Here is a 26119-nt window from a genome sequence, read left to right on the forward strand (position 1 = left end):
TCAAAATATTATTTCTTTAACGCACCTGGTGACGGCGTAACGATGGAAACAGGAATGTTACCTGGAGACAGGTGTGCAGGTGTACATACGGACAATGCCCCGATACTGAGTCGCCTTAAAGGCTCGATTCCTTCCACTCTTAGGAACGCCACTCTTTCCTCACGACACAACTTCTCGTCCCTTCCTTCGCTGAGTATGCATCACTGTTAGTACAGGGCCGACCGCTTGTCTTACCGCTCACAGGAAAGGACTTGCTTCATCTTAATGCCTTTCTCCGAACCACATAGCATGTGATATACGGATAATGTTGGATTAAGTATCCTTTTCCTCATGAAGCCAGGAAAATCTGTTTAAAGAAAGCACAAAGCAATCCTTTTTTCCTCGCTCTGATCCGGATTTTTTTAGGAGAACGCTTCACAGAGTTAAGAACTCTTCAGTGTCGCCTTCAGCTTTGTAAGCAGGGAAAAAACACGAAGTATCGTCACAGGCGACCGCCAATCACAGCACTGTTACCATGGCTACACGACCGGGCGTGGTTTGCGGTAGGTGTGCCGCTTTCACTCCGACACTTTGTAACAACCTCAGGCCTGTTTATAGAGGAATTTACGGTGCTGAACAGGAGAAAAGCCGGGCGGGTAATCTAAATGTTTTGGTTTCCCCTCCCGAAGTTTAATGCAGTCCCGTGAATACCAGAACACGACTGCTCGCTCCTCGGGCCCGCTCGACCGCGCGCGCAAATATTTGTACACGCATTGTTCGCGGCCTCGCCATTGTACGGTCGACTGGACGGGCAAAAAGGGAGGAGAGCCACAATAGAGTGTACGCAGGGCGGACAGAAAATTATCCCGGTGTCAGGAGAGTTTAATTAAGTGAGCAAACGGAGTGTCGGAAATCTGTCAAACCGCCGTCAGTCTGTGTGCGAACCGTGATCCCCTGAGCCGGGCACGGCGGACAGGGTTTACCTTTGCTAAGTGTAAATCTTCGCGCGACGTTTGCTGACGTAAGCGACGGGGTCTTCTTGACGTTTGCTCACACTTAAGACAAACAATTGTTCAGCAAAGCCTTAAAGTCACCCCGTTAAGCCCAACAGATATACACAGTAAGCATAGCGTTACTGTCACTACTAATTGACGTCAGTGTTGTTTCATACATACAATTTTGTTTGTCTTTAACAGACTCTGACGCTAGCTACGGTATTCTTCGGTTGAATTTTCTTCCCACCAACGGTCAACAGCTGCGCTGCAAAGTTTTAAGATCACACCGGTTACATTTTGACAGATGTTCTCCCGCTAGAATTAAAGTTGCTATAAATCTGTTAGATGTTATAGATTGTATCGCATGTATCGGAGTGTAGCAGAGACCCCCACATAGCAGTAACCTGGGAACCGCTGAGATATACACGTCTCCAGTCATCTCTGTAATTACATGGGTTAAATCTTCGCTTGGCGACATGGCTTTTACGTGTGTACGTAATTAAGGCGAAAAATAGATGAATTCTAAAATATGCGATGTTTTTAAGGATATGTTTGACCCCATTTCCTTTACACTGTTAGGTTGGGTGATTGTCCACGACTAACATTTAACCAAACGTTGCACACAAACGTATGCAAACACTCCAGTAACAAATGAATAAAATCGAGCCATGAATACAGAATTATTGTGGCTTGTTAAGACGCCAAATCTTACATATGTTAAGATGATAACATCACCTTAAATGTTGCATGTACTCAGGTAATAAGCGGAGGGATTTTATTCGGAGCGTTATCATATTTTGGGACTTTTGTTGTGGAAATTTCCCGCTGCGATGGTAATCTTGCTAGTTTGCCGATTATGTATTACTAACATTTAACCCAACATTCCCCCCACACGTCTGCAAACACTCCAGTGACAAATGGATCAAACTAAGCCATGAATGCGCCGTTATTGCGGATTGTTGGAACGCCAAATCTAAAGTACACCCCGCTGGCTGCACAACCTTTGCTCTGCCGATGGCGATGTTTGTTCGCTGTTCAAGCAGAGGCGATAACCCCTGACCGCGACAAGCCGCTTTGTTTTGCCGTAATCTTCAAAACATTCATCCAAACTCCATTATTGGGCGGACTAATCTCCAAGCAGATAAGGGGAGTGATTATGATTGTAATCGGTCTTTTTGTAGTAAAAAAATCGAATCTTACAACTTATCATTACTCGTCTCCAAGCAGATATGTGAAAGAAAGATCGTCATATCGCAAACTGTCTTCTTTTGACAGCCAGACTTCCAGATTTATCTGTAATCTCCAAGCAGATATATGAAATGAACATCGTAATGTTCTCTAGTTTTAAGACTGCGTAATTCAGCCGGTTTACTTGAAAGAAGGTAACATTGGCTGCAATGCTGTTTTAAGTTCTGTATCTGTCAATTCCTGAATAAACCATTTATATATATATATATATATATATATATATATATATATATGTATATAACATATTTAAGAATCAAACAAAAGAAAATATATATGTCATCCTTATTTGTTTTATTTGTTTTATTTGTATCTCTTCCTAATCATCCGTCCGGCACAACACGGCAATAGAAAATAAACGAAAACAGAGATACGGAGGGCAGTTAGCAAAATTGAACAATTTTGTTTTCTTCTTCTGTCTTTGGAACTTGTAAGAGGTGCTAACTTGAAATCTCATTAAGCTGGCGTTGAAAAGAAACCTACAGAAATTGGCCCTCTGTATATAACACTCTGGGAACAGAAGGCTGCTACACGACAAAAAACATGTCATCATGTTCGGTAAATCTTCGACAAGTCTGGACACAAATGTCCAAAGTTTTCATGGATGTTTTTGTCAATGTCAACGAGGTACAGTATAACTTTAAAGCAAACTTCAAACTGTTATTTGACATTCATACGCCACCTTGCGGCAAAATATGAAAATGCAGGGCTTCGCTTCTAAAACTATCAAATCGGAAATGTACAGTCAGTAGTAGTTGTCCTCGCAGGAACTGAAGGAAAACAGTTAAAGACTATGAAGTTGATAGAAATCTTCTCTTCCAACTTTCCTCTGCCACAGAAAACCTTCTCAAGTGGCATGATCTCGCGAGAGCCTCTCCGAGAGTTCACAGAAAACGTCGAACAGCGAGATGTCGTCATCAGCCTCCTTCAGCAGGTCAACAGCCTCGTTCTCGCATAAGAACACACGCACGATGTCGCGAAGGGCCTCCTCTGGGATTTCTGGGTACTCGTCCGGGTTTTGGGTTATCTGTTCCATCAGAATGGCCTGAACGTCTTGCCTGGAAAAAAAAGTTTCAATGGGTGAGCAGTGTACGAAGAAGACTACTGTCGTCTGCACCCGTTAATGCTACGGTCACATTTCCAAACCGGGGCCCGGCCGGGCAGCTTGAGGGAACGAAAAATACGATTTAAAAGACAACAAAACACACAAAACGTAAAAAAATAACTCCTTAGCATAAATTTTGTATATTCTTGATATACATTTTTTTTCTTCTTTGTATTCTCAAACAGCCCGGCCGGGCCCCGGCTTAGAAATGTGACTCTAGCATAATAAGGGGATTCAAAAATAGCTTTAGATAAATGACATTGTGTAGGTATAGAAGTAAGATTTACTTGAAATAAAAGCTCACTATTTATATCTTAATCAATTGCGATTTTACTGGAAGACAGGTATATTGAAGACTTAAGAGGAAGGTGAAAGCACCAAGGAGTGACACAATCCTACCACTTTGTCTGGTCCTCCATCTCTGCACATCCTGGTACGAGAACGTCCTGTACGGGAAGAAATCAGGAGGACTTTGAAAACCATTATTGAAAAAAGAACCTGATTCTTCTGACGTTTAAAGTCATATCGATAATCTGAAGTGTGTTCATGTTTTATCACAAAGTTAAAGAAGGAAATAGTGTGAACAGGCGGAAATTTGACACCGAGGAACGTTGTGCAATTTACGTTGATACTTTTTGACTTCATTGTGGAAGACAGCTGCACAAACATGCATCTACTGTCTTCAATAGCGACCTTGAACTGACCTTGACCTCCTGTACCATCCGTGTCACCAGCGTGGTTCTGTCCATGTCCAAGATGGCGGCTTCTTCTGCTGCGTCTGTGTCCTTTGGAAGGCCTCCATCTGGCGAGTCTGCAGAATAGAAAATTATCGGATCGTTTTTCTTCGGTTGAAACATTAAATCTCTTCAAAGTTTAAAAAGAATACTTTAATGCGTGAATCACATGTAAATAGCAATCTTTCAAACACGTGCCTGGTTTTCTCAAAGTATGCTACTATTTCCTTTCTTTACTGATATTATATTGTCAAGATCTGTGATCGAATACAACAAAGAGAAACTCAACGAACTTTCGGTTATGTCTATTCTACAGCCTTCTTCAGGTGCCAATAGCTGATTTCAATGACCAGTCACTCAGAACACGTGACCATACATGCATGTGGCGTAACATGATATCTATTTACTTTGACTTTGAAATAAACAGCAACACGTAAAATAACGAAGCTACCTGTCGAATCAGTGCAAGTTATTTGACGTTTTGTGGTTTTCTTAAGAACCAGGTTCGTTCCTTCCACAATCCCCAGCTCCTGAAGACTCTGGTCAGGGTTCCTCAGCTCGCGACCGTCGAGCAGGATAGCCTGCCGGGCGCAGGGGACGCGAGTCTCTCGGGCTAGGGTGGACATGACCGCCGCCAGAGGAGAGTCGGGCCGTACGGTGACGGCTGTGGTGGTGGGTGGGCCGGCCTCGGGGGTGTGCTGTACATTCACACTGTAACCTGGGGTCAATGACAAGTATTTAAAGTCAGATTTCTTTGCCAAATTTATTTGCTTTGACATAGATAAACATATCTTAGCAACCCTCTTTTTTTGCTCTTTCTCTAATATATATCATAAGAAAATTGGCTGTCTCTTATACATATATATATGTAAATGATATCATATACATATATATTATGGACTGTAGTTTACAAACAGTAATGAGGTGAAATGCATGACTTCCAATATGGTGTCCTGTTTAATGGCCAGAAACGGTGAATACTCAACGGGTGTCAAGATCAGGACATCTACGAACATTCCGTCTGGTCCAAGATTAAGACATCAACCATCCCTGCTTCTTCCTCTCAGATCAGAACATTAACGTACCTTCCCGGGAGTCCTGTCCGTCACACCTGAACCACGCCCAGTCGCCCCTGGCAACCTCCGTCTCCTCACACTTACACACCTGTGTGACGTCACGCTGCACGTCTGTAACGGTCACCTAAACAGCAAAAACGTAATGTTTTTTTTAAATGTTTCTCCTGGGTATAACTTTTGCTGGACTTTATATGCTTGTTTGTCTCTTAATCTGTAAACAGACCGCTTGGAAAATACACAAACAGCGTCATGTGTTGTCACCTCTACCAAAGCCTGGAGGTCTTGACCTCACCAGCGATGATTGTTTTTGTTTCCCTATTTCTGTAAATAAACTAAATATAACTTATAAACAGCTATGGGAAAGATACGTTGCCCGTTACGAAAACAACCCAATGTGCCCACAAAAAAAAATCCAACTTGGACTACGGCCCAGACAGGTGTGCAGGGAGAGCAAAGTCTAGGTCAGACCTGGACCGGGTAAACTACGGCCCAGGTACGCTCATATTCACAGGTTGGTATGGTCACAGAGTTATGACAAACTGTCATCAAAAGGTTAATCGTGTATTTTATGCTACAACACTGCCCCAAAGCTTAATCATTCTAACAATTTGTTCCGGCAACTACATCTTGTGCAGAAAAAAATAAAATGTACAGCGACACCCCTTTAAACAGCAGTTACCATAGACCCCTCTTATCTGGTGCAAACAGTCAAAGTACAAGCTACAAGGCACATGACCCACTGTATTTTTCTACATTGACGCGCGTAGAGGCGGCATCACTTAACAAGACCAATTGCAAGTTCCTTGTTAGCACTGAAATGGCAGACCAAGCTAGAGATGTTGCTCAGGCAGGACAAGCTGCCGCCCAGCCTGTGTTGGAAATGATGGCCGAGTGGGGCAGGGTGTACCTGCGGATCAGTGATGTCTGGTTGGCACGAGGGGTCGCTATAGGCGCGTTCTACCTGGCCAACAGGGCCCTAACCATGCTGGCTGTCCGTCGGGCTGTTGAGAGGAGGGACCCCGACAACCCCGACCAGCCAGCCGACCCACAGGTGGGGTTGGAGGCAGAGGTGGACTCCCTCCTGGTTCCTGTCATCTTCTACTCCCAGCTGGGCTACCAATACTTCACCTCCATCCTGAACGGCCCCTTTCTTAAGGCCTGCCTCCAGACAGAGCTGGAGAAGGTCGGCTATAAGGAGCCCATCGACGTGAGTGTGGAGAAGTGGGAGCTACCAAACCTGCCAGAGGGGGGAGCAGGACTGATGGGGATGATGGGAGAAGAGAGAGTTCTGGGCTGGCTGGCAGAGTTACCCGAGAAGGTGGGTAAATTAATTTCAATACCTAATAACACGTTTGGTTACCTCGCTCTTTATTTGTTATGACGTTGCCATTCAAATATTACTGGAATTCAAAACGGACTTAAATGTATTTGCAGACAAGCGTATTCAGCGCAACAGCAGGGGATTCTGGGATACCCGAGGATGTATCCTCTGTAGCAGCTGGCACTACCGTCTCGTCAAGGGAGGATGTAGAGGAGGAGGAGGAGGGGGCTGGACCATCTCAGGCTAAACGTGTCAGACTCCAGCAGCAGCCTTCAGCACATGTCATTTCACAGCAGGGTGAGCTACAGGAGGGCCCACTGCAGTGGCTAAGAGCAGAGCTACTAAAGCACAGAGACTCACCAACTGCACAGACATGGCTCAAAGCCTACAGCTGCTTGGAGAGGGGGGCGACCATGGTGACCAACAAGGAGGGGGAGGGGGTGGAGCACCTGGTGGAGGGATTCATACTGGAGGAGTTTGTGACACCTGGTGAGGTTAATAAAATCCTGTATGGCCAGTCCCGGCTGAATCTGGACAAAGCCCAATTGGAGAACCTCTTCTCCGAACAGCTCCAGGCAACCCCTGACAGCACCCTCTGTCTGTTGATACAGGCACTGCAGCTTCCCTATGGACACAGACGACAGGAGGCCATATCCCATGTCATCGACGTCATTCTACGGCACGGAGAAACAGACCCCGTGTACAAACATCTGGCTTACATATACTGTGATTTTGGCATGACAATTTGGAAAACCACCAAACAACTAGCGCCAGCCCAATCTGCCTTTGCCAGTGCGCTTATGTACAAATCTGACCACCTGCCAACCCTGTTCTCCACAGCAGTGTGTTCCAGGGATGTGTCCATCCCACAGGCCATCAGGCAGTTTCACCACTACATCCACACAGCTCCTACAGACCATCGGTGGCTGCCCTGGGCTCATTACACCCTGGTTACCCTGTACGGCCAGCAGGACCCATCTGTCCACAGGGACAGAATCCTGCTCCACTACAACATGGCCCAGCAGACTGACAGGAACAGGCTGCCAGTGTTTGTTCCAGTCCCCAGTGAGCTAACAGACCACGCCAGGGGGGTGTATAAGCAAGTCCTGGCACAGCCTAGCACCACTGATCCATAGAAATGATCGGAATTTTATTAATAAAGTTAAATGTTCCCTGTGATTTAATCCTATTTTCAATTCTGTAATACATTTGACAGTCTCTTGTTATTACACTTGCTGATACTGAAGCTCTAGATCTCACTCTCACGATGTTGCACTTAAGTTGAAATTGCAATGCTACATGTAAATCGAAGGGAATACTGTTTTCCTTATCATTGTTTAGTCGAAAATAACACTGCAAGTGACCATGATTCATGTGAAATACCTAATGTCACTTACGTAGACCCCTATGTTTACCTCCGACATAAGACCTACGTGTAGCTTTGGTCTACTCACTGTGTAGGAATCTAGTTTAATCTTTTACATAATTGATATTTACTTAAGTTGTATTATCGTATTTTTCTTTATTGTCTGGTTTGTTTGCTAACAGAAAAACTAAAAAAGGTTGTAAGTCACCTGGATTTGATAATTTTCCCTTTTTTGGTAGACCTTGATTCAATGATGTTTAAAAGCTGTTTGACACCGCGTGATAAATGTATAGTCTTAAATCGGCCCCATTTAACCTACCTTTGGATGAATGAACGAACGAACGAACGAACAAACGAATGGTTTTATATGAAAGTACCACAGACTGGATGACTAACACACTTACAAAATTAAAACTCCTATACGATTTGACAATGACAAACAAACATCATCTCTTAAACTTTCCTATCATAGCATATGTGAAGTGTACTACCAAAGCCAACATTACCTTGATGAGTTTGAGGCGACTTCTGTCCTTAGAGTTCGTGAACTTTACCCTGATCCAGTCCATCATCTTCTTGGGGCGGTCACGCACCTTTAATACACGCACGCCTCTTAGCGGAAACAGACCGTCACTGCAGCAATCGAACCCCCGGTACGTCCTATGGAAAAGTAAAGGCGATTTCAGTCTGATGAAATAGCGCCCTCCAGCGACCCTTGCAATTGTAACAAGCTATCTGCCACCCAAAAAACAAGACCATAGCACGTCCAGGTCAAAAGATACAAAAACGGAAGTTCCGCTGGTCACATACCAGGAGGCCCAAAATCGACCTTGAATTTCGGCTTCCGAACACCCGCCCACATACCAAATATCATCGAAATACATCCAGAGGTTCTTGAGTTATGCTGACTACAGTAGTGCGGAAACACAAACAGACAAACAGACACACCCAAAACTATATCTCAATTTTTCATGGAGATAATAAGGGCTGCATACTAGTACTAGTATCTTGGTCAGCACGTCGCCAGAACGTAATGCGTATACGGTAATTAGCCTGCTATTCAAACCTATTATACCTGTCGATTATCTTTTGTTGTCTTTGGTCAACGTTGCATCGGAGTAACAGCCGTTGCGTAAAATAAGTCTTTGGATGGACACAACTAAATGAACCTATCTACGAGATATTAAGTTAACCTTAAATGCGCGAACATGACCTTAAACACTTACGTTCTGCCGACGTGCTATCTTGGTCAGATCTAGCGGCCTTGTAGATAGTCATGTGACAACAAACGACTCACATGTTGGATTTCAATTACTTTTGAAATTCGTTTATCAGGATATTTCATGTTGATGGTGACGAAAAGTTTGTAAGGACAGGAAAAAATGTTTGTGAACGAGTTAGAAATAAACAACATGCAAATGATTTTTTGTTACAATGACCAAATTCACATTATGCACGCACATATAATATCGGGTGTATTTGCAGCCAGTGCCACAGGCAGGTACCCAATGTGTAGGGTAATGAGGCTGTTTAACGTGTATATGAAACGCGTTTTGCTTTGGATCACCATGCCAAATCCTATGTTAGGTGATTTTATCCAAAGTAAATGTGCCAATGTTAACAAAAGTGAAAACGCACGAGTCGATGTTAAAAGACTTACCCCGAGAAAAGAAGGCCCTCCTCCCTGACCGTGTGGTCCTCCGTTCCAGCCGCCCCGACTAGTCTGAAGACGAGGCTAGACCTGCTCAGCCGGGGGTGCCCTTCCTGTCGGTACGTCACCCTTAAAGCGTCTGCAGGAAAAACAGATGGATAGTTCCTTCCTGGTCAATCATACGGTTATTGTAGCCTCCCATAACTTACGATAAAAAAGCAGAAAAACATTTAAAAGCCCATCCATAACATTTTGAACTATCCTATGAACTAATCCACAATTAACCATAAAGAATTAGCGAATAAACCCTTTTGAAAAGAAATCAAAAGACAAACAGACGTCCTCGCATTGTCTAGCCCTTTCCACCTCCCACCAGTCAACATACAGCCAAAGAAACAAACAAACAAACAAACAAACAAAACAAAACTAACAAATGACTCCTTGTAAAAAGAAAGAAAGAACGAAAGAAAGAAAGAAAGAAAGAAAGAAACAAACAAACAAACAAACAAACAAACAAACAAACAAACAAATGTCCTCACATTTGCCAGCCCTAGGCCTGTCCACCTCCTCGCATGCAAAGGTGTAGTTCCCTTCAAACTGTCCTTCCTTCAAGACGTCGTCCCTGGCGATGGTGCCATTGTCCTTGTCTGTCACCTTGACCTTGGCCAGTTTGTAGGCCAAGATGGCGTCCCCCACAACGTGAACGTGTTTCTCGGGCGTCTCCTTTTCCCGACTGACGAAACAGCCTAAACAGGTGCCTGGGAATAAAGTTAGTTTCCCGCCATATTTCTCACTCTTCACGTCACTTTTTTCCTTGGTCCAGGAGAACTCATCCGCCACCAAGACGTGGGTCACGACTAAGAAACTGTCCTCGTTTCCCAAGCTCGCCTTTAAGGAAAGACTGGCCAGCTTGTTCACAAGGCTTCCAAAGTCAACCGCGATTTCCCAGAGACCCTTACACGTGACCTTGACGGTCGAACCTTTGACCTTTCGCCGTCGTTCTGAGAAGGCCACGCCCATCTTGTCGACTGGACGCCCGCTCACCTCGACCCCGCCCTCCACCCTCGTTACCAAGGTTACGGTGTCACATAAGTCCACGTTGTAGTCAACCTGAGACGTTTGGACTAGGTCTAAGACATCGGAGGCTAGCGGCTCCCTAAAGAAGGAGTGCCTTGCGCGGAATGCTGAGTTGAGGTTTGCGTCATCTAGAGGTTCTAAGACGATACTGCCGTCGCCGGTGCACTTTGAACTTTTCAGCAGGACGGTTTTTGGCGGGAACTTCTGGGCGGGAACAGAAATGTTGTCCACCAGCCACCCCGTCCCTCCCACGCAGGTCTTCAGGACGTAGTTGCCAAGGAAACGGTGGTACGACAGAAAGTCGTCTGCGGTGTCGTTGTTGTTATTGTTGAACATCTTGTTCGCCATGTTGTCGGAGTTGTAACCTAAGATGAAAGAAAGGGGGTGATGTTTTAGCAAGGGTGTCGTCATTCTCCATAACTTGAACTATGTCTTAACACCTGAGCTAACGCAGGGGGGAAAGATAGTTGAATGCCCACTCAACAAAACAGTTACCTCGGAAGCTTGAACTGACAGTCAGCATTATAAGAATGTGAATCGCAACAGAATCGAACCGCTGTAAACATCTGAAACAAATTTGCATAGTAAAGAACAGACAGGCGACAGTCGCGACAACTATCGCTGCATGTTTACAATCTACTGTCGGAAGGTACCACTTAAAACGCCCTAAAACTGGTTCGAATCGTGCAACTAGGACGGATGTTACAAGGCAATCTAATGATGACATATCGAAAATAACGTTTTGTTGATACTAACTTTATCAGCTTTCTGTTTACGTCATTATCAACATTTCATAACGCAACAATTACTACTAGAATTGAGTTTTACAGCTTTGCTAAACTAGAGTGAAAGTTTGCACCTGTCACGAAGTGTGACGAAGGATCTTAATTGCAGCAAGGAAGTCATACTTAAACCTCCTTGATTGCAATCCCCGAACACAGTTTAGGTCAGCTTGGGCGTGTTAAGTGGTACTTCCGGGTGGCAAATTGCCATGCCATGTGGTCAGAATTTTAGTTCGAACAGCAACATTAAATCATTGGGTACTGTACCGTCACACACCATGCCTGTCACGTTCTATGCTTTCCCAGGCACAGAACGTGACACAGCCCGACCGTCACAGACTGTGCCCGGAAGTGCTGTCAATTACTGTGACTGACGGGGCAGTGATGCCCGCGTTTCCATATAAGGCAGCGTGTTTTTGTTTACCGCAGTCCCCCACCCCCCCTCATCTTTGTTTTTCGGGGTGTTGGGATAAGGCTACAGCAAGTAAATTTTATGGATGACATCATCCGCAGACTCCAAAATTAATGAGATAGGGCGAAAAAAAAACAAGGTGGGCCAAAAAAAACAAGATTCCTATAGTTTCAAATTTTGAGATCACAAGTCTTGTTAAACAAGAATTGAGGCGACGAAATATGATATCATGACCAACAGGTCTTTTATTCCTGTATTCAACCAATGAGGTTTCATATATAATATAAAACCTCCTTGATTCCACAGTAAACATGTCCTTGTAGATGTGTTTACATCTCAATAGACTAACTACAAAAAATGTCGAAAAGAGCTTGTTGTACCATCATCTGAAGCAACTACACTGGGTTTTCATATGCGATGAAACGCCTTGTGTATACAGCTCAATTAACTAGACCCCCCCCCCCCCCATTATTTCTATAATGTCCTTGCTAGAACAAATGCAGCAAACAGTTTGTTATTATACCATCATGAGCAGGAACCACACTGGGTATTCATATGCAACGAAATACCTTAGACTGTCAACATTAAACTGTTCTTGAAGATGTGTATACAGCTCAATTAACTAGAACAAAGTCAGAAAACAGCTTGTCATACCAGCATGGGCAGGAACTACACTGGGTATTCATATGCAATGAAACATCTTAGACTGTCAACGTTTACGACATATTTGCCCATTTTTGGCATGTTGACCACCGTCGGAAGGCAATGAAATTTCTTGTTTTTTTTTTCGAAATCAGGCGAAAATTAATGAGCGCGCTGATGTCATCCATAAAAATTACTTGCTGTGGCCTAAGGAGGAACAGCGTAATTCTCGCTCTGTAAAATAATTGAATAACTTAGACCTAGAATTGAAGTGGCACAAAAACAAAAAGACAGTGTCTATAACAGATGCTAAAAAAAACACAATTTGTAAGACGAAATATATTTTATCCAGGGAAACCAGATCTAGACTAGGATCGGGCCACTTGCCGATTACTTCGACGTCCCGAGGCAGTCAGCTCGCCCGATCTAAGTCAATGCTACGGGAAGTTGTAGCCCCGGGCACTGTCCAGGCATGGTTCGTGACAGTGCCGGAGTGTCACAAACTGTGCTTTTGCCCCAGGCACGGTTTGTGACACTCAGGCACTGTCACAATCCGTGCCTGGGCACAGTTTGTGACAGTGCCTGAGTGTCTGGGGCAAAAGCACGGTTTGTGACACTCCGGCACTGTCACGAACCGTGCCTCAGGACACAGTCGTGAATGACAGGGTTCGGGACGGATTTCTGTTGAAGAAATTCGTGATGAGACGTCCGTCTGTTTGTGCCACATCAACTTTTAGTCCAAATCATCCAAGACAAGCGCGACATGTATTTCAATGAGTGAGAATTACGCTGATTCTTTCTCATCCCAGCGCCCCCAAAAAAACAAAGATGGCGGGCTGCAGGAAAAAACGCGTTAGGCAGACTCCTCCCCCTCAAAACACTAAGCTCCGCCCAAAAGCACAGTATGGGATAAGACCCCCTGTGTGTCACGAACTGTGCTCGGTTGGGCACCATTCGTGACGGTGTCCGAGTGTCACAAACCGTGCTTTTGTCCCAGGCACTGTTTGTGACACGCGGGCACTGTCACAAACCGTGCCTAGGCACCAAACGTGACAAAGCACCAAACGTGACGCAACAGGGTACAAAGAAATATCGAGTACACAAAGAACGTGTTCGGGCAGAAACGAAAGCAAAAAGATTTCAGTGTTACGAACATCGAGATTTTAGAAATAGATAAAAAATTAGTATCGTTGTTTTTCACACGAATTTTTGCAGACGGCAAATTTAGAGAACGTTTTAATACCTGAGTTTGTCAACACCAAAACATTTCATGGCAGTTTGCGGGAAGACGCTCACAGCTTTCCAAAACATGGAGCTCTGATTGTGACATCACAAGCCATTGCATCATAAGGAGTTGGTCGCTTGTTCTTATCACGTGACCGAATCTGAAAGAGTTCTGCTTTACTAAGAACCTGGCGATATGTCGCGCACGTGGTTATTCGTCATTTTAACAGTACTTAAGTTTCACAGGTTTCTTTGTTCTTTACCTGTTCTGTCGATACATGCATAGCTACCTGACCAAGACAGCTAAAATACAGTACAGTGACCATGACTTGTTTTTACGATGATTTGAACGGGACAATTGAACACTGGCCAATTGGAAGTATTTTTTTAATAATTGGCACCGTGTTGGGAGCCTTACATGTCTTTATCTTGAACTTGATTGAATACTCGGCAACACCCCTCTTGTTGGGGTAAAGCGCCAATGTCAAAATTATCATCAAGAAAATTATATGATTTCACGTCCATTTATGACATTATTTTACGTACACTTCACGTTTGAATATCTACATATCCATCATAATATGACATATTCATAGAGGGGTTTGACTTAAATGGTCTTACCTTCTGCAAAAGTTTCACTTTCTTTTTAAATTCAAAGTTACAAATAGTCTATGACTATATATATATATATAGAATATATATATATATATATGCATCTGTATCGACCTTGATACTAAGCAACATTACGTTTTAGTAGAAGAGTAGCCGAGTTTTGCCGCCGAAATTACACGTTGCTCGCTTAACCGTGTCAGTGACCGTGATACTATTGCCACCCTGCAGCGTTTTGCGTTACAACATAACATGCACCGCCACAAAAATACCCTGGCGTCAAAGATCGTCAAACCGTTGGACCGCCCCATACCACATTAACGTCACTGTCACCAATCTGCTAGAAAACGAACTGCGGCAAACACAGAAGGACGATTCTACTTACTGTTAACTTAAGGACACTTCCAACCGCGCGTGGCGTCTTGAGGAAGTCTTCTTCCAAATGAAAATGAAAGTTGGGCGTTGCGTATACTGTGGAGCATGAGGAAATATAGCGAGATGGGGGGGGGGGGGGGGGGGACAAACATCAGGGTAGCATGATCCTGCGTGGACCGTTTCGGCTGTCACAGTGTCACAAGTCACCCACTGTTACTATATTTACTGTGTGCCATTGCGTATGGGCTTGTGAAATCTCCAAGCAGAGGTTGGGAGAGTAGGGTTGGTGAAATACAGTAATATTGAGCCTGTATGGACGGTATCGATGTCACAGCTGGTAATATATTTACTACATGTATACGTCACGCAAGTACGGGCATACTATTTTTACCATATACCACGTAAATATGTGCGTGTGTAAACTCTAAGCAGATATTAGGAGGGTAGGTCGCTAAAGGTATGAGGGAATACAAAGGGGTGGGCGGTAAGATTGAGCCTGTGAGAACGACAACGATGGCACAAGGCACGACTGTTACAACTATAATCACCATATACAATGTACAATTTTGTGCACCACGCAAGTATGGGCATGTGTGATCTCCAAGCAGATGTTGGTATGGTAGATCGCTAAAGGCATGAGGAAATACAACGGAGTGGGCGGGAGTACTGTAAGGTTGAGTCTGCGTGGGCGGTGTCGATGTCACAGCGCCACAACTGCAGTAATATTTACTGTACATCATGCAACAATGGGAGTGTATATAATCACAGAAGATGTTGAGGGTAGGTGTTTAGATAAATAAACAGGCATTCAGAATCATGAGGAAGTACACGAGGAGTCACTTCGTAACGGTGTGGATAACGACATTCTTCCACACTCCACGACTTACTATGTACTTACATAATTCCACCAGGGTACATAATTCTGCCGCCCTGAAAAGCTACGTCCAAACATATTTCCAACTCAACGTCCCCAGCATCATTCACTAGAGATCTCTCAAACTTAACTGTTTTTCAAAGTGTACCCCGGCGGATTAATGTACGATAAGTGTCCATTCTCCAAGCAGATGTATGAAGGGAAGGTCGGTAGACAACAGGGGTTAATGTCCATTCATCTTATACAGGTACAAAACAAGCAAAGGCAAAGAATGACCAGAACAGGTTGGATTTTCCCATGTAGTATTTTTTCTTATTACGAAACAAATAATAAATGATAATTAACAAATAATTATTATCATGGCTGTCTGAAACTGAAAATGTTAACTATTAACAAATGTTAGGTCAAAGGGCAAAGCCTGACTGATGAAAGGTTCAAGGTCACCATGACCTTGAGAAGGATGTAACCTCCATCAGGACAGGGGTCACCAGGTGACCTCAGGGCTTGGACAGGGTCTATCTTATAGAACACTGGAATCATTCATAACTGTACCAAGTTACCCAAATGTCTGCCTTAGGTGCATATGCCTATACGCTTATCTTTAAGACATTAGCACTTAAGAGCGTTTGTTAGTCTTAACAACTTTTCTAGACACTGATTACATGCACGTCTCTTAGGGCAAGAAAATGTAATGCAGTTTTATAGCCCTGAACTGAACATACTTTCAGTGATATACTCAAATACACTACCATTATACATGTACGCCTGTTACAAAAGGGATACAGAATTATTATAATGCTTTATGAAAGTAGACCTGTACATTCTTACACATCACTTTGCTATATACAAGAGTTCATACAACTATGTGTGTTTGAGGGTTGGTGAGATGTCAGACATTATTACTTGGTATTATTGCGATGTATATTAATGTAATGTACATTTTACAGGGAATGAACAAAATGATGTTTAAACTACTTGTATTCTAACCAAACAATGAGATATCTGGTGTCTATTCACAAACAGCCACAGTTGAAGGCAGCTGTCTCCTGTCTGACCGTGTCGTAGTCACACCCGGCACAGACCACATGGTACCAGGCCTGGCACTGGTCACACTGGACCTACATGTACAGGGGGACAGGAGGGTTATCAGTTGTGTCATTATCTGGTAACAAAGTTATTTGTACACAGACAAGTGTTTTTACCAAGGCGATGTTTCGGTGACCATCTGTCACCTTTCTCAGGGCAATACTGACTAGTTTTACTTCCTTCCCTGAGGAAGGTGACAGATGGTTATCAAAACATTGCCTGGCAATGGTCAAACTGGACCTACAGAGGACAGGAGGTTTGTCAGTTATGATTCTGTAATCATCCAATGAAATGTTATTTGTACACAGCCAAGTGTTTTACCTAACCGGTGCAATGGCCTAGTGGATAGAGTGTTCGCCTTGCATACGGTAGGTTGTGAGTTCGATCCCCGGCCGGGTCATACCAAAGACTATAAAAATGGTACATAATGCTTTCTCTGCTTAGCACTCAGCATTTGGGAAAGAGTATGGTAGTTAAACACACACCACTACCAGTGGACTAGCCCCCCGCTGAAGTGTTAAGCTGTGTGGCCCAGGGCTACCGAAACGGAGATGGGCGCCGCCTTATGCACCGTCTGGTGCGGGGAGGACTTTAACTTTTAACTTTAACACAGCAAAGTGTTTTTACCTAGGCAACGTTTCGGTGAATAGATGGTCACCTTCCTCAGGTTGCGAACAGAGAACATTGTCATCCAATGACTTACAAACCCAATGAAACCAATCACGGATACTATCCGGGATAGGTACTGTAGTGTACTAATAGGTTGTTATTTCCATAATTCCTTCCTTTCTGATGACATGACAAGTTTCCAAACTACATACTGTAAATTCGTTTACATGTCAGCATTGCACTACTAACATAAAGATTCATACTGGACGTCAATCAAAGATGACGAAAGAAGATGAAAACCTGAAGATCTTTAATGTACATTACGGTGGATGTCAGAGTGCTTGTTTGTTCACTGTTACCCATGTACATGTCTGCCTTACCCAGCTGAGCATGTCCCCCTCCGGCCTGCTGCAGTCGAAGGAGTCACACGGCCCCCAGTCCTCACGGTCACCTGATTGTTTAGGCTTCACGGATCTCCCTCTCTTCACAGGTGCAGCTGTCTTACCTGCATGGAGAAAAGTAGCGTTCAATATTCTGGACTACATTAATCTTTACTTCACCCCAAGAGGAAAATGTTGTTTTTGTGTTCTTGTCGGTGTGTGTTTGTGTGTGTGAGCGAGTGTGCACGTGCGTTGTGCATGTGCGTATGTGTTGTATGCGTATGTGTCTGTATGTGTCTGTATGTGTGCGTGTGTGCTTGTGCACTGCAGTTTCCGTATGTTCTGCCAGAGGGTGCTTAAATCTGTAGGGAGGATAAGAAAATGACTAATATTTTTGAGTGCCTTGTTGCAGAGAGCGGTTTACTTTTGTGTTGGGCAGAATGAGGTTTATATTAGATACTGTACTACTAATCCATTTAACTTTTAAGCATGCTTGTGATCCAACTGCACACTACCGTTTAGTGTATATCATGTACAAATGCACTCTGCAAATTTGATGAAAATGCCCTTTTCCATACATACCTGCAGTGGGTCTTCTTTTTCTCTTGGTGTTACTGACTGTTGATGAGACCTTGCTATCAGGCACTTCTCTGGGCTTAATTATAGGACTTGGGCTAGTCGCCATGGGAACAGCTGTTGCCATGGAAACAGCTCTGGGAGATTCAGAATCACTTCTGACGTTCTCCAAACTCTTGTCGTCTGAAGTTCGTGGCTTTTTCGTGGGGGAGAAAATGTCGGAGTCGGAGTCGCTGTCTGAGGGGATCTGTAACGTCGCGGCGATGCTGAAGATCTCTGAGTCACTGTCGTTGTCTTCATCTGTAATCACATAATTTGTTACTGAAAATTCACAAATCTTTCCAGGGATTTAATTTTGCAGGAGGAGGACAAATTATTTTTGGGATTTTTGAAGTTCACAGTTGAAACAATAAGGTAGTACATTATATATAATGGGAATGCATTTTCTTGGTTACTTTTGTTTTGCAGTGGAGAGGTGTGAAATGTGAAAACAAAACCATTGCAAACAATTCTACATCTACAGTATCTATTCAGTTGTCTTCAACATTGACATTCTTCTTTCTAAGGTGTCCATGACAAAAATGTACAGTACAGGACAAATAAGCTTTATCAGGAAGGTAATAAATAATGTACATGTATGAGAAGTCGAGAAACACGGACACAAGTACAGACACGACTGCATATGTTGAATCCTCTCAAACAACTGTTTATTCAAATGATAGAACGGGATCGGCCGTTCTATATTCGAACGGCCGGTCCCGTTCGACACAACGACTTTGCTCGTTACATTCTTCCCCCCCAACCGTGGCATTTGCCCTCAAATGCGAATCTACCTACATAGTCAAGATGGTGATCGGCGCTGATGTTTATCAAGACGCCCGTGACCATAAGTACTTCAAAGCACGGACGTTAAACAACAAAAACTGTCTTCTTCGTTCAACATCACACCCTCAGTGTGGTTGAGGATTCACAATGTTCCTAGTAGTCGCCCCGCAGGCATCAATATTCTACTTAGGCACACATCAGTTCGAAGATTTTCAATACACAAAATACAATGACATCGTTTCCATGGCAATCAGCAACCACGCAGGTTCTGACGATAAAAGGGCAAACGAGTCTTCGGAGGTAGATCTTCCTAGGAGGGTCGTCCCGCAGGCATCAGTTCTATCTAGGCAAGCATCACACCAGTCTCAATACACAACAATATATACAACATAACATCCACCAGATGGATTCGTTACCCGTAGGCTTACGAAGATTCCACCAGGCGAGTTCGTACCCGGACATCGTGTTACAGTTCCTTGTTAGAAATACACCACAAAAGTTCGAGATGTTGCACAAAGTTAAGTGGTCGGGCCGGGTACACGGAGAAGTACTTTTACAGTTCACGGCAAAAGGTTGCGCTGGTGGTCATTCAAGGCTGGTGACACGCATGGGCAGCGCGGGGTCCTCGTCGTACGGGTAGTCGGACTGAGTAAGGTTGCGTCGTTCGGCACGGTGGGACAGGAAGACGACAGCGTCGTCTATTGGACACATGGCCGACGGCGGGGGCATCTGGGCGGCAAAGTTGTTGGTCTCTGGCCTCAGCGATGGCAAGCAGAGAAGTCTGGGTTCATGGTAGACGTGGTCGGCTGGCAGGCTGGGTGGCGGTGGGCCGGGGTCGGGTTGACACGGCACGGTAAGCGGACTCGGTACTAGCATGTTGCTAGGTAAGCGTGCCCGGGGCAGCGCCTCTTGACTCGGGCGGCATATCAGCTGGCCAAGGATGGCCTCGGTGCAGGTACGGCCGCTCGAAAACGGCAACCACCGCTAGTCCACCAATATGAGAAGTCGAGAAACACGGACACAAGTACAGACACGACTGCATATGTTGAATCCTCTCAAACAACTGTTTATTCAAAAGATAGAACGGGATCGGCCGTTCTATATTCGAACGGCCGGTCCCGTTCGACACAACGACTTTGCTCGTTACATTCTTCCCCCCCAACCGTGGCATTTGCCCTCAAATGCGTATCTACCTACATAGTCAAGATTGTGATCGGCGCTGATGTTTATCAAGACGCCCGTGACCATAAGTACTTCAAAGCACGGACATTAAACAACAAAAACTGTCTTCTTCGTTCAACATCACACCCTCAGTGCGGTTTGAAATTCACATTGTTCCTTGTAGTCGCCCCGCAGGCATCAATATTCTACTTAGGCACGAAGATTTTCGATTTTCAAGACACAAAATACAGTGACATCGTTTCCATGGCAATCAGCAACCGCGCAGGTTCTGAGGCTAAAAGGGCAAACGAGTCTTCGGAGGTAGATTTTCCTAGGAGGGTCGTCCCGCAGGCATCAGTTCAACCTAGGCAAGCATCACACCAGTCTCAATACACAACAATATATACAACATAACATCCACCAGATGGATTCGTTACCCGTAGGCTTACGAAGATTCCACCAGGCGAGTTCGTACCCGGACATCGTGTTACAGTTCCTTGTTAGAAATACACCACAAAAGTTCGAGATGTTGCACAAAGTTCAGTGGTCGGGCCGGGTACACGGAGAAGTACTTTTACAGTTCACGGCAAAAGGTTGCACTGGTGGTCATTCAAGGCTGGAGACACGCATGGGCAGCGCGGGGTCTTCGTCGTACGGGTAGTCGGACTGAGTCAGGTTGCGTCGTTCGGCACGATGGGGCAGGAAGACGACAGCGTCGTCTGCTGGACACATGGCCAACCGCGGGGGCATCCTTGCGGCAAAGTTGTTGGTCTCTGGCCTCAGCGATGGCAAGCAGAGAAGTCTGGGTACATGGTAGACGTGGTCGGCTGGCAGGCTGGGTGGTGGCGGGCCGGGGTCAGGTTGACATGGCACGGTAAGCGGACAGTACTAGCATGTTGCTAGGTAAGCGTGCCCGGGGCAGCGCCTCTTGACTCGGGCGGCATAACAGCTGGCCAAGGATGGCCTCGGTGTGGGTTCGGCCGCTCGAAAACGGCAACCACCGCTGCCACCAATATGAGAAGTCGAGAAACACGGACACAAGTACAGACACGACTGCATATGTTGAATCCTCTCAAACAACTGTTTATTCAAATGATAGAACGGGATCGGCCGTTCTATATTCGAACGGCCGGTCCCGTTCGACACAACGACTTTGCTCGTTACAATATCGAACGGCCGGTCCCGTTCGACACAACGACTTTGCTCGTTACACATGTACATAAAACCTTGCAATAATTTTATAGACCTGTCAGAAGCCTGAAGAAATGTTACCTAGAGTAGATGGTCATTATAATGTATAAACTATTTATCTTCTCCAGGCTCTAAGCCTCATACAATGTGTGTGTAGGAACACTGTGTCCAGTCTTACCTTCTACACTGAACTGACTCAGCCCTGTGGAACTGCTAGTCGCTGTTCCAGTCTCCATCTGCCCTCCCCCCTCTGCTGGGTCTGTGTGGACTTGTTTCGACTTCTGAACCCTGGAATGGTACAAGAGGTTTAACCACCAAAGACCAATAGTCATCTTCACCATTAGACCTGTAGTCTCATTGACAAATATTTCTGTTGTCCAGGTAGATCCATCCTCCATAAAATCAAACAACAACAACAAATGAAGAGCAACAAAACCCTTCTTTCCATTGGAATGAAAGGTCATCTGTTATGGTAACTGACTAACTGACATAAAAACAATTTCATACACTATTTCTGTACATAAAATGAAGCGCTTACCAACCCTTCATTTCAGGTCATGTGACATAGGCTTTGGGTCATTTCATCTTGAGAAGGATCAGAAGACTGATCAAAAGCTTGTTTTGGTAAGTGCTTTAGTTGGTGCATGAAAATAGTTATTATTGTTCTTATTGTCATTTCTTGAATGTGTTGTGATATCATATTAGTGATGATTCTTTATTTGTTTTTAAATGTACTCTGGAGGTGTTGGCCTTGTAAAGAATGCATCGATCCTGTTGCCAACACCTCTCAGATTTCCTTCTGTGAAGTTTGAAAAATGAATAAATAAAAATCTTTATAACCGTCCCCACCAGTTGGATATATCCTGCAGGACGTCAGGACTTGGTACCGAGGGGAAGAGTTGTCTCCCGTTTCCCCTCTCCATGTCTCCTGACTTCTCCAGCTGAGACAAAGTGGGTGTCTCTGAGTCCGTTCTGCTGTCAACATCGTCCGCTGGTGTCCTGCACTTCTCAAACTAAAGAGTAATGAAAAATATACATGCAGTCATGCAGTGATCTCACAGTTCTTAAAAAAAAAGGTTTGACAAGTTGTTTGATGTAATATGTAATCCTGGAGCGTTTAACTTTCAGCCTGCTAAGATAGCCGTTTGGCACCAAATCTGCATTCATAACCGGTGTTAGGCAGTAGGTAGAAGGTTAATACACAAACACAATCGTAATCAACCTTATATTAAACACAACAGCACACAGTTTCCATGTGGCGCACACTACATGTAGATATCAACTATGGTACAGCCCTTGATGTAAAACAATCTGGTAACATGTCTGAAGACTTCAGTATTTTGTGTGGCACACCCTTGATATGTGAAGTACAGAACCTGGTTAATCAATTATAGACTGAGACGATTTGGGGCCAACAACAAATCATCCTGACCTTGAACTTGAACTCTGACCCTGCCTGCACAGCCCGCTGACCAGGCTGGACGGTGCCGGCCTTGAGGTGACCGAACGTGACGGTATCGCCTTCCTGCAGTCTGTGATAGGTTCGCGGCTTCAACTGGGGGAGGGGGGGGCAAAAATGGGGTGTTACCTCGTGTAAATATAATCTCGAAGCAGATCTAATGGTTGCAATGGTCGTATCCAACTGGCAAATGGAGTTTTTATTATTGTCTTGTGTAGAGACCAATAAAGCTGGTGTAATATGGCACCGATGCCCAGTTCTGTACAGTACAATAGAAGTGCAGTTAACAAGAAAATTATGCTCCGGTCTCAATAAAAACTCATTTTAATATTTGCCAGTTGGATACGGTCATTGCGACCATTTGATCCGCTTGGAGATTAGTATGTACATGTATATAAGGAACAGACACAGTGCGCCAAAAATAATTACTCAAGCAACTGGATAAGATTTTGAAACAGTCAGACGTTTCAGACAGTATCCACTGTCTTTCGTCAGTGACTAACGATAGGACTGAGAACACCAGCTTTATACCAAAACTCTGAATGGATATGTTAATGAGGTAAAGACAATTTAGGATGTCTTGAAGTAGTCTTCAAAAAGAAGATTAATTCAAGACAAAGTTATGCCAATAGTTCAATTAGCTACTGTTGTTCTAGTACAGTAACTAAATGTTGCTTGTCCGGGGGTGGGGGGTGGTGGGCAGTGCATTATCCCAGGTGCCTGAAAGTTGAACGCGTAGACCGCCTTTCCTGTTGAGGGCGGGGTTGTACATCCTCTCATATATTGCTTCTCTAATTCCCCGTTCGAACCAGCGTTCTTCACGATCTAGGATGTCCGTGGATTCGAAATTGAATGAGTGTCCCTGGTTGTGTTTTAGATGGTGGTAAATGGCAGAGGAGTAGCGGTTAGCGCTCTTTCTGCAATGTTCCTTGTACCTTTCTTTTAGTGGTCGACTTGTCTCCCCAATGTACATGTTATTGCAGTTCGGTTCCTCACATTTCAGTTCGTAGATGACATTGGCTTTGATGCCTTTTTCAGGCCTGTCTTTTGGATGGACTAGTTTCTGCCTGAGAGTTGAGTGAGGTTTGAAGTTAGTGGCAATGTTGAAGTTTTGGAAAATACGTCTGAGTTTTTCCGATACTCCTTGGACGTAGGGAATGGTAATGTTGACCTTGTTTCTGTTGGTCAATGGTCTGCACTTGAGTGTTTTCTTAGACTGGTCAGAAGGTTTGAGGGCCTTGTTGAAGGTCCAATTTTGGTAGCCACACTTGGCTAGAGCCACACGGAGATGTCTTTGTTCTTCTGTTTTTGCTTCGTCTGAGGTAATGACATTGTCTGCTCGATGGAAGAGAGTTTTAATCACTGCTAGTTTGTGTTCCAAAGGGTGATGGGAATCAAAGGCCAGATATTGATCAGTGTGGGTCGGTTTCCTGTACACTTCGAACTGAAGGTTGCCATCCTTCTCTATGATGGTTTTGGTGTCTAAGAAGGGGAGCATGTTGTTTTGACACGACTCCTGTGTGAACTTGATGTTGTCATCTACCTGGTTAATATGGTCAAAGAAGTCATCAGCTACTCTCTTCTTTAGCCTACACCAAGTGTCATCTACATAGCGAAACCAGTTTGCTGGGGGAGGGCCATTGAAAGTACTGAGGGCTTTGTTCTCAAACTTCTCCATATACAGGTTCACAACAATGGGCGATACCGGTGACCCCATAGCACAGCCGTGCACTTGCTGGAAAAACTGTTGTTTGTAAGTGAAATAAGTGCACCCTAGGCAGAGGTCTAGCAGTTCACATATGTGGTCCACGGAGAGTTTGGTTCTGTCTGCAAGTGTGTCATTAACATATCCATTCAGAGTTTTGGTATAAAGCTGGTGTTCTCAGTCCTATCGTTAGTCACTGACGAAAGACAGTGGATACTGTCTGAAACGTCTGACTGTTTCAAAATCTTATCCAGTTGCTTGAGTAATTATTTTTGGCGTATCTTATTACCTGGATGTCTAACCTTCATCAACGTAACAGACACAGTGCATTCTATGTGAAGAAAACATCTTCTCTAATAGAGGACTTGAAAATGGTGCATTGTTCCCCACCATTCATAAAAATTGTACCCGGGGATGCTAAATATTCATTAAGTTATATCAATTCCATCTGTTTATCTGTTACCTTTTGATAAAGACTTCAACATATCAACATACTAACCTTACTTTATTTAGGGAGTTTAGTTCAAAGGGAAAATCTGAATGTTTTGGTCTCCCTATAAACATAAATAATGCTATGTCTACATCATGTATATGACTTGTAACTTGTATTCGTGGGCTGCTTGAATGATTATCAAACAGATGGCTTGATAAAGAAAAACTTTTCATCTGATTATAGTATAGATAAATGAAAAGTTGATCATGATATCCTCACCCTGATATCATTAACGTAGGTTCCGTTGACGCTCCTGTCTGTTATATCGTAGACGGAGTCCCCCTGTCCGTCCTGTGTTATGCGGATCTCTGCATGTCTGCGTGAGATCAGCGCTGTGTGGACCTTAGAGTCGATGAACACGTCAGCCTCCGCTGGGTTCCTCCCGATCTGCAGGGCTTTGGGGGTGGACGGGAGCCTGGAGAGGTAAAGCTAGACATGTTGAAGCAAAACATTCTAATAAGTAATATAACGACTATGTGATGTTACATATTTAATTAGATGCAATGAACTTTCAAAACAAGCTTGAAGACCAGTGATTTAGAATGCTGATGGACATATTCCCGACTATTTGGACTATAATTTTGGATGATTTGTTATTTATTTACATTAGGCAATAATTTATTTTTGTGATAACTTATTTTTTTGTGTGTGTTCCAGTGACCCCTAGTTGCTTTTTTTCCATTGATCAATGCAGCAATCTCCTCAAAATGATCTTTATACAGGGAGAGCAACAAAAAAGAAAGAAAATTTATCCCATTCAAAGGTCAAATCAGTTTTGAGACATACGAACTTTTGAAAATAAAAAAATAAAGTGCAAAACTAGCACCACAACCTGGCGCGAGAGTGAGACTTACCGAAAGACGTCCCGCACATCCGGCCTGCTCGCCGCCTTTCCCACCCGTCTGAGGCGGTAAACCTGACCTTCTGCAGCTGCCATGGTTCATAGACAAACAGACTAACGTTAAACAATGCAGATTCCCCGCCTCTAGCGGTGGAAAATGCAGTCTTTAAATGAAACCACGGCCACAGAAGCTTTGAAAAATGGCGCGTCCCTTTGCATAAATTAAATACAACCTTTGACCTTACTTGGAATAGTTCATTTATTTTTTGAGAGGGTATTTGTCAAAATCCTAAAATCTTCAAACTTGTGCCAAAAATATCACATTT

The 26119-nt window shown here is 44.1% G+C and overlaps 2 protein-coding genes across 2 annotated transcripts; both read right to left on the reverse strand.

Moving 5' to 3' along the window:
• Window positions 1-3709: 3709 nt before the first annotated feature.
• LOC136443837 (uncharacterized) lies at window positions 3710-11044 on the reverse strand. The gene is made up of 7 exons (XM_066441206.1): window positions 10012-11044; window positions 9482-9611; window positions 8328-8481; window positions 5144-5258; window positions 4510-4878; window positions 4029-4135; window positions 3710-3770 (listed from the first exon to the last, which is right to left on the reverse strand). The coding sequence occupies exons 1-7, from the start codon at window positions 10958-10960 to the stop codon at window positions 3720-3722; spliced, it is 1875 nt and encodes a 624-aa protein (XP_066297303.1). The 5' UTR covers window positions 10961-11044; the 3' UTR covers window positions 3710-3719.
• Window positions 11045-15752: 4708 nt separating this feature from the next.
• On the reverse strand, window positions 15753-25987 carry LOC136443241 (transcription factor 19-like). Its single transcript, XM_066440402.1, has 8 exons — window positions 25807-25987; window positions 25172-25367; window positions 22728-22850; window positions 22145-22308; window positions 21474-21583; window positions 18125-18418; window positions 17543-17667; window positions 15753-16585 (listed from the first exon to the last, which is right to left on the reverse strand). Exons 1-8 carry the CDS (start codon window positions 25887-25889, stop codon window positions 16481-16483), a joined length of 1200 nt encoding a protein of 399 aa, XP_066296499.1. The 5' UTR covers window positions 25890-25987; the 3' UTR covers window positions 15753-16480.
• Between the last annotated feature and the right edge of the window lie 132 nt (window positions 25988-26119).

The sequence above is a fragment of the Branchiostoma lanceolatum genome, chromosome 10 (assembly GCF_035083965.1).
Source record: "Branchiostoma lanceolatum isolate klBraLanc5 chromosome 10, klBraLanc5.hap2, whole genome shotgun sequence".
Taxonomy (NCBI): domain Eukaryota; kingdom Metazoa; phylum Chordata; class Leptocardii; order Amphioxiformes; family Branchiostomatidae; genus Branchiostoma; species Branchiostoma lanceolatum.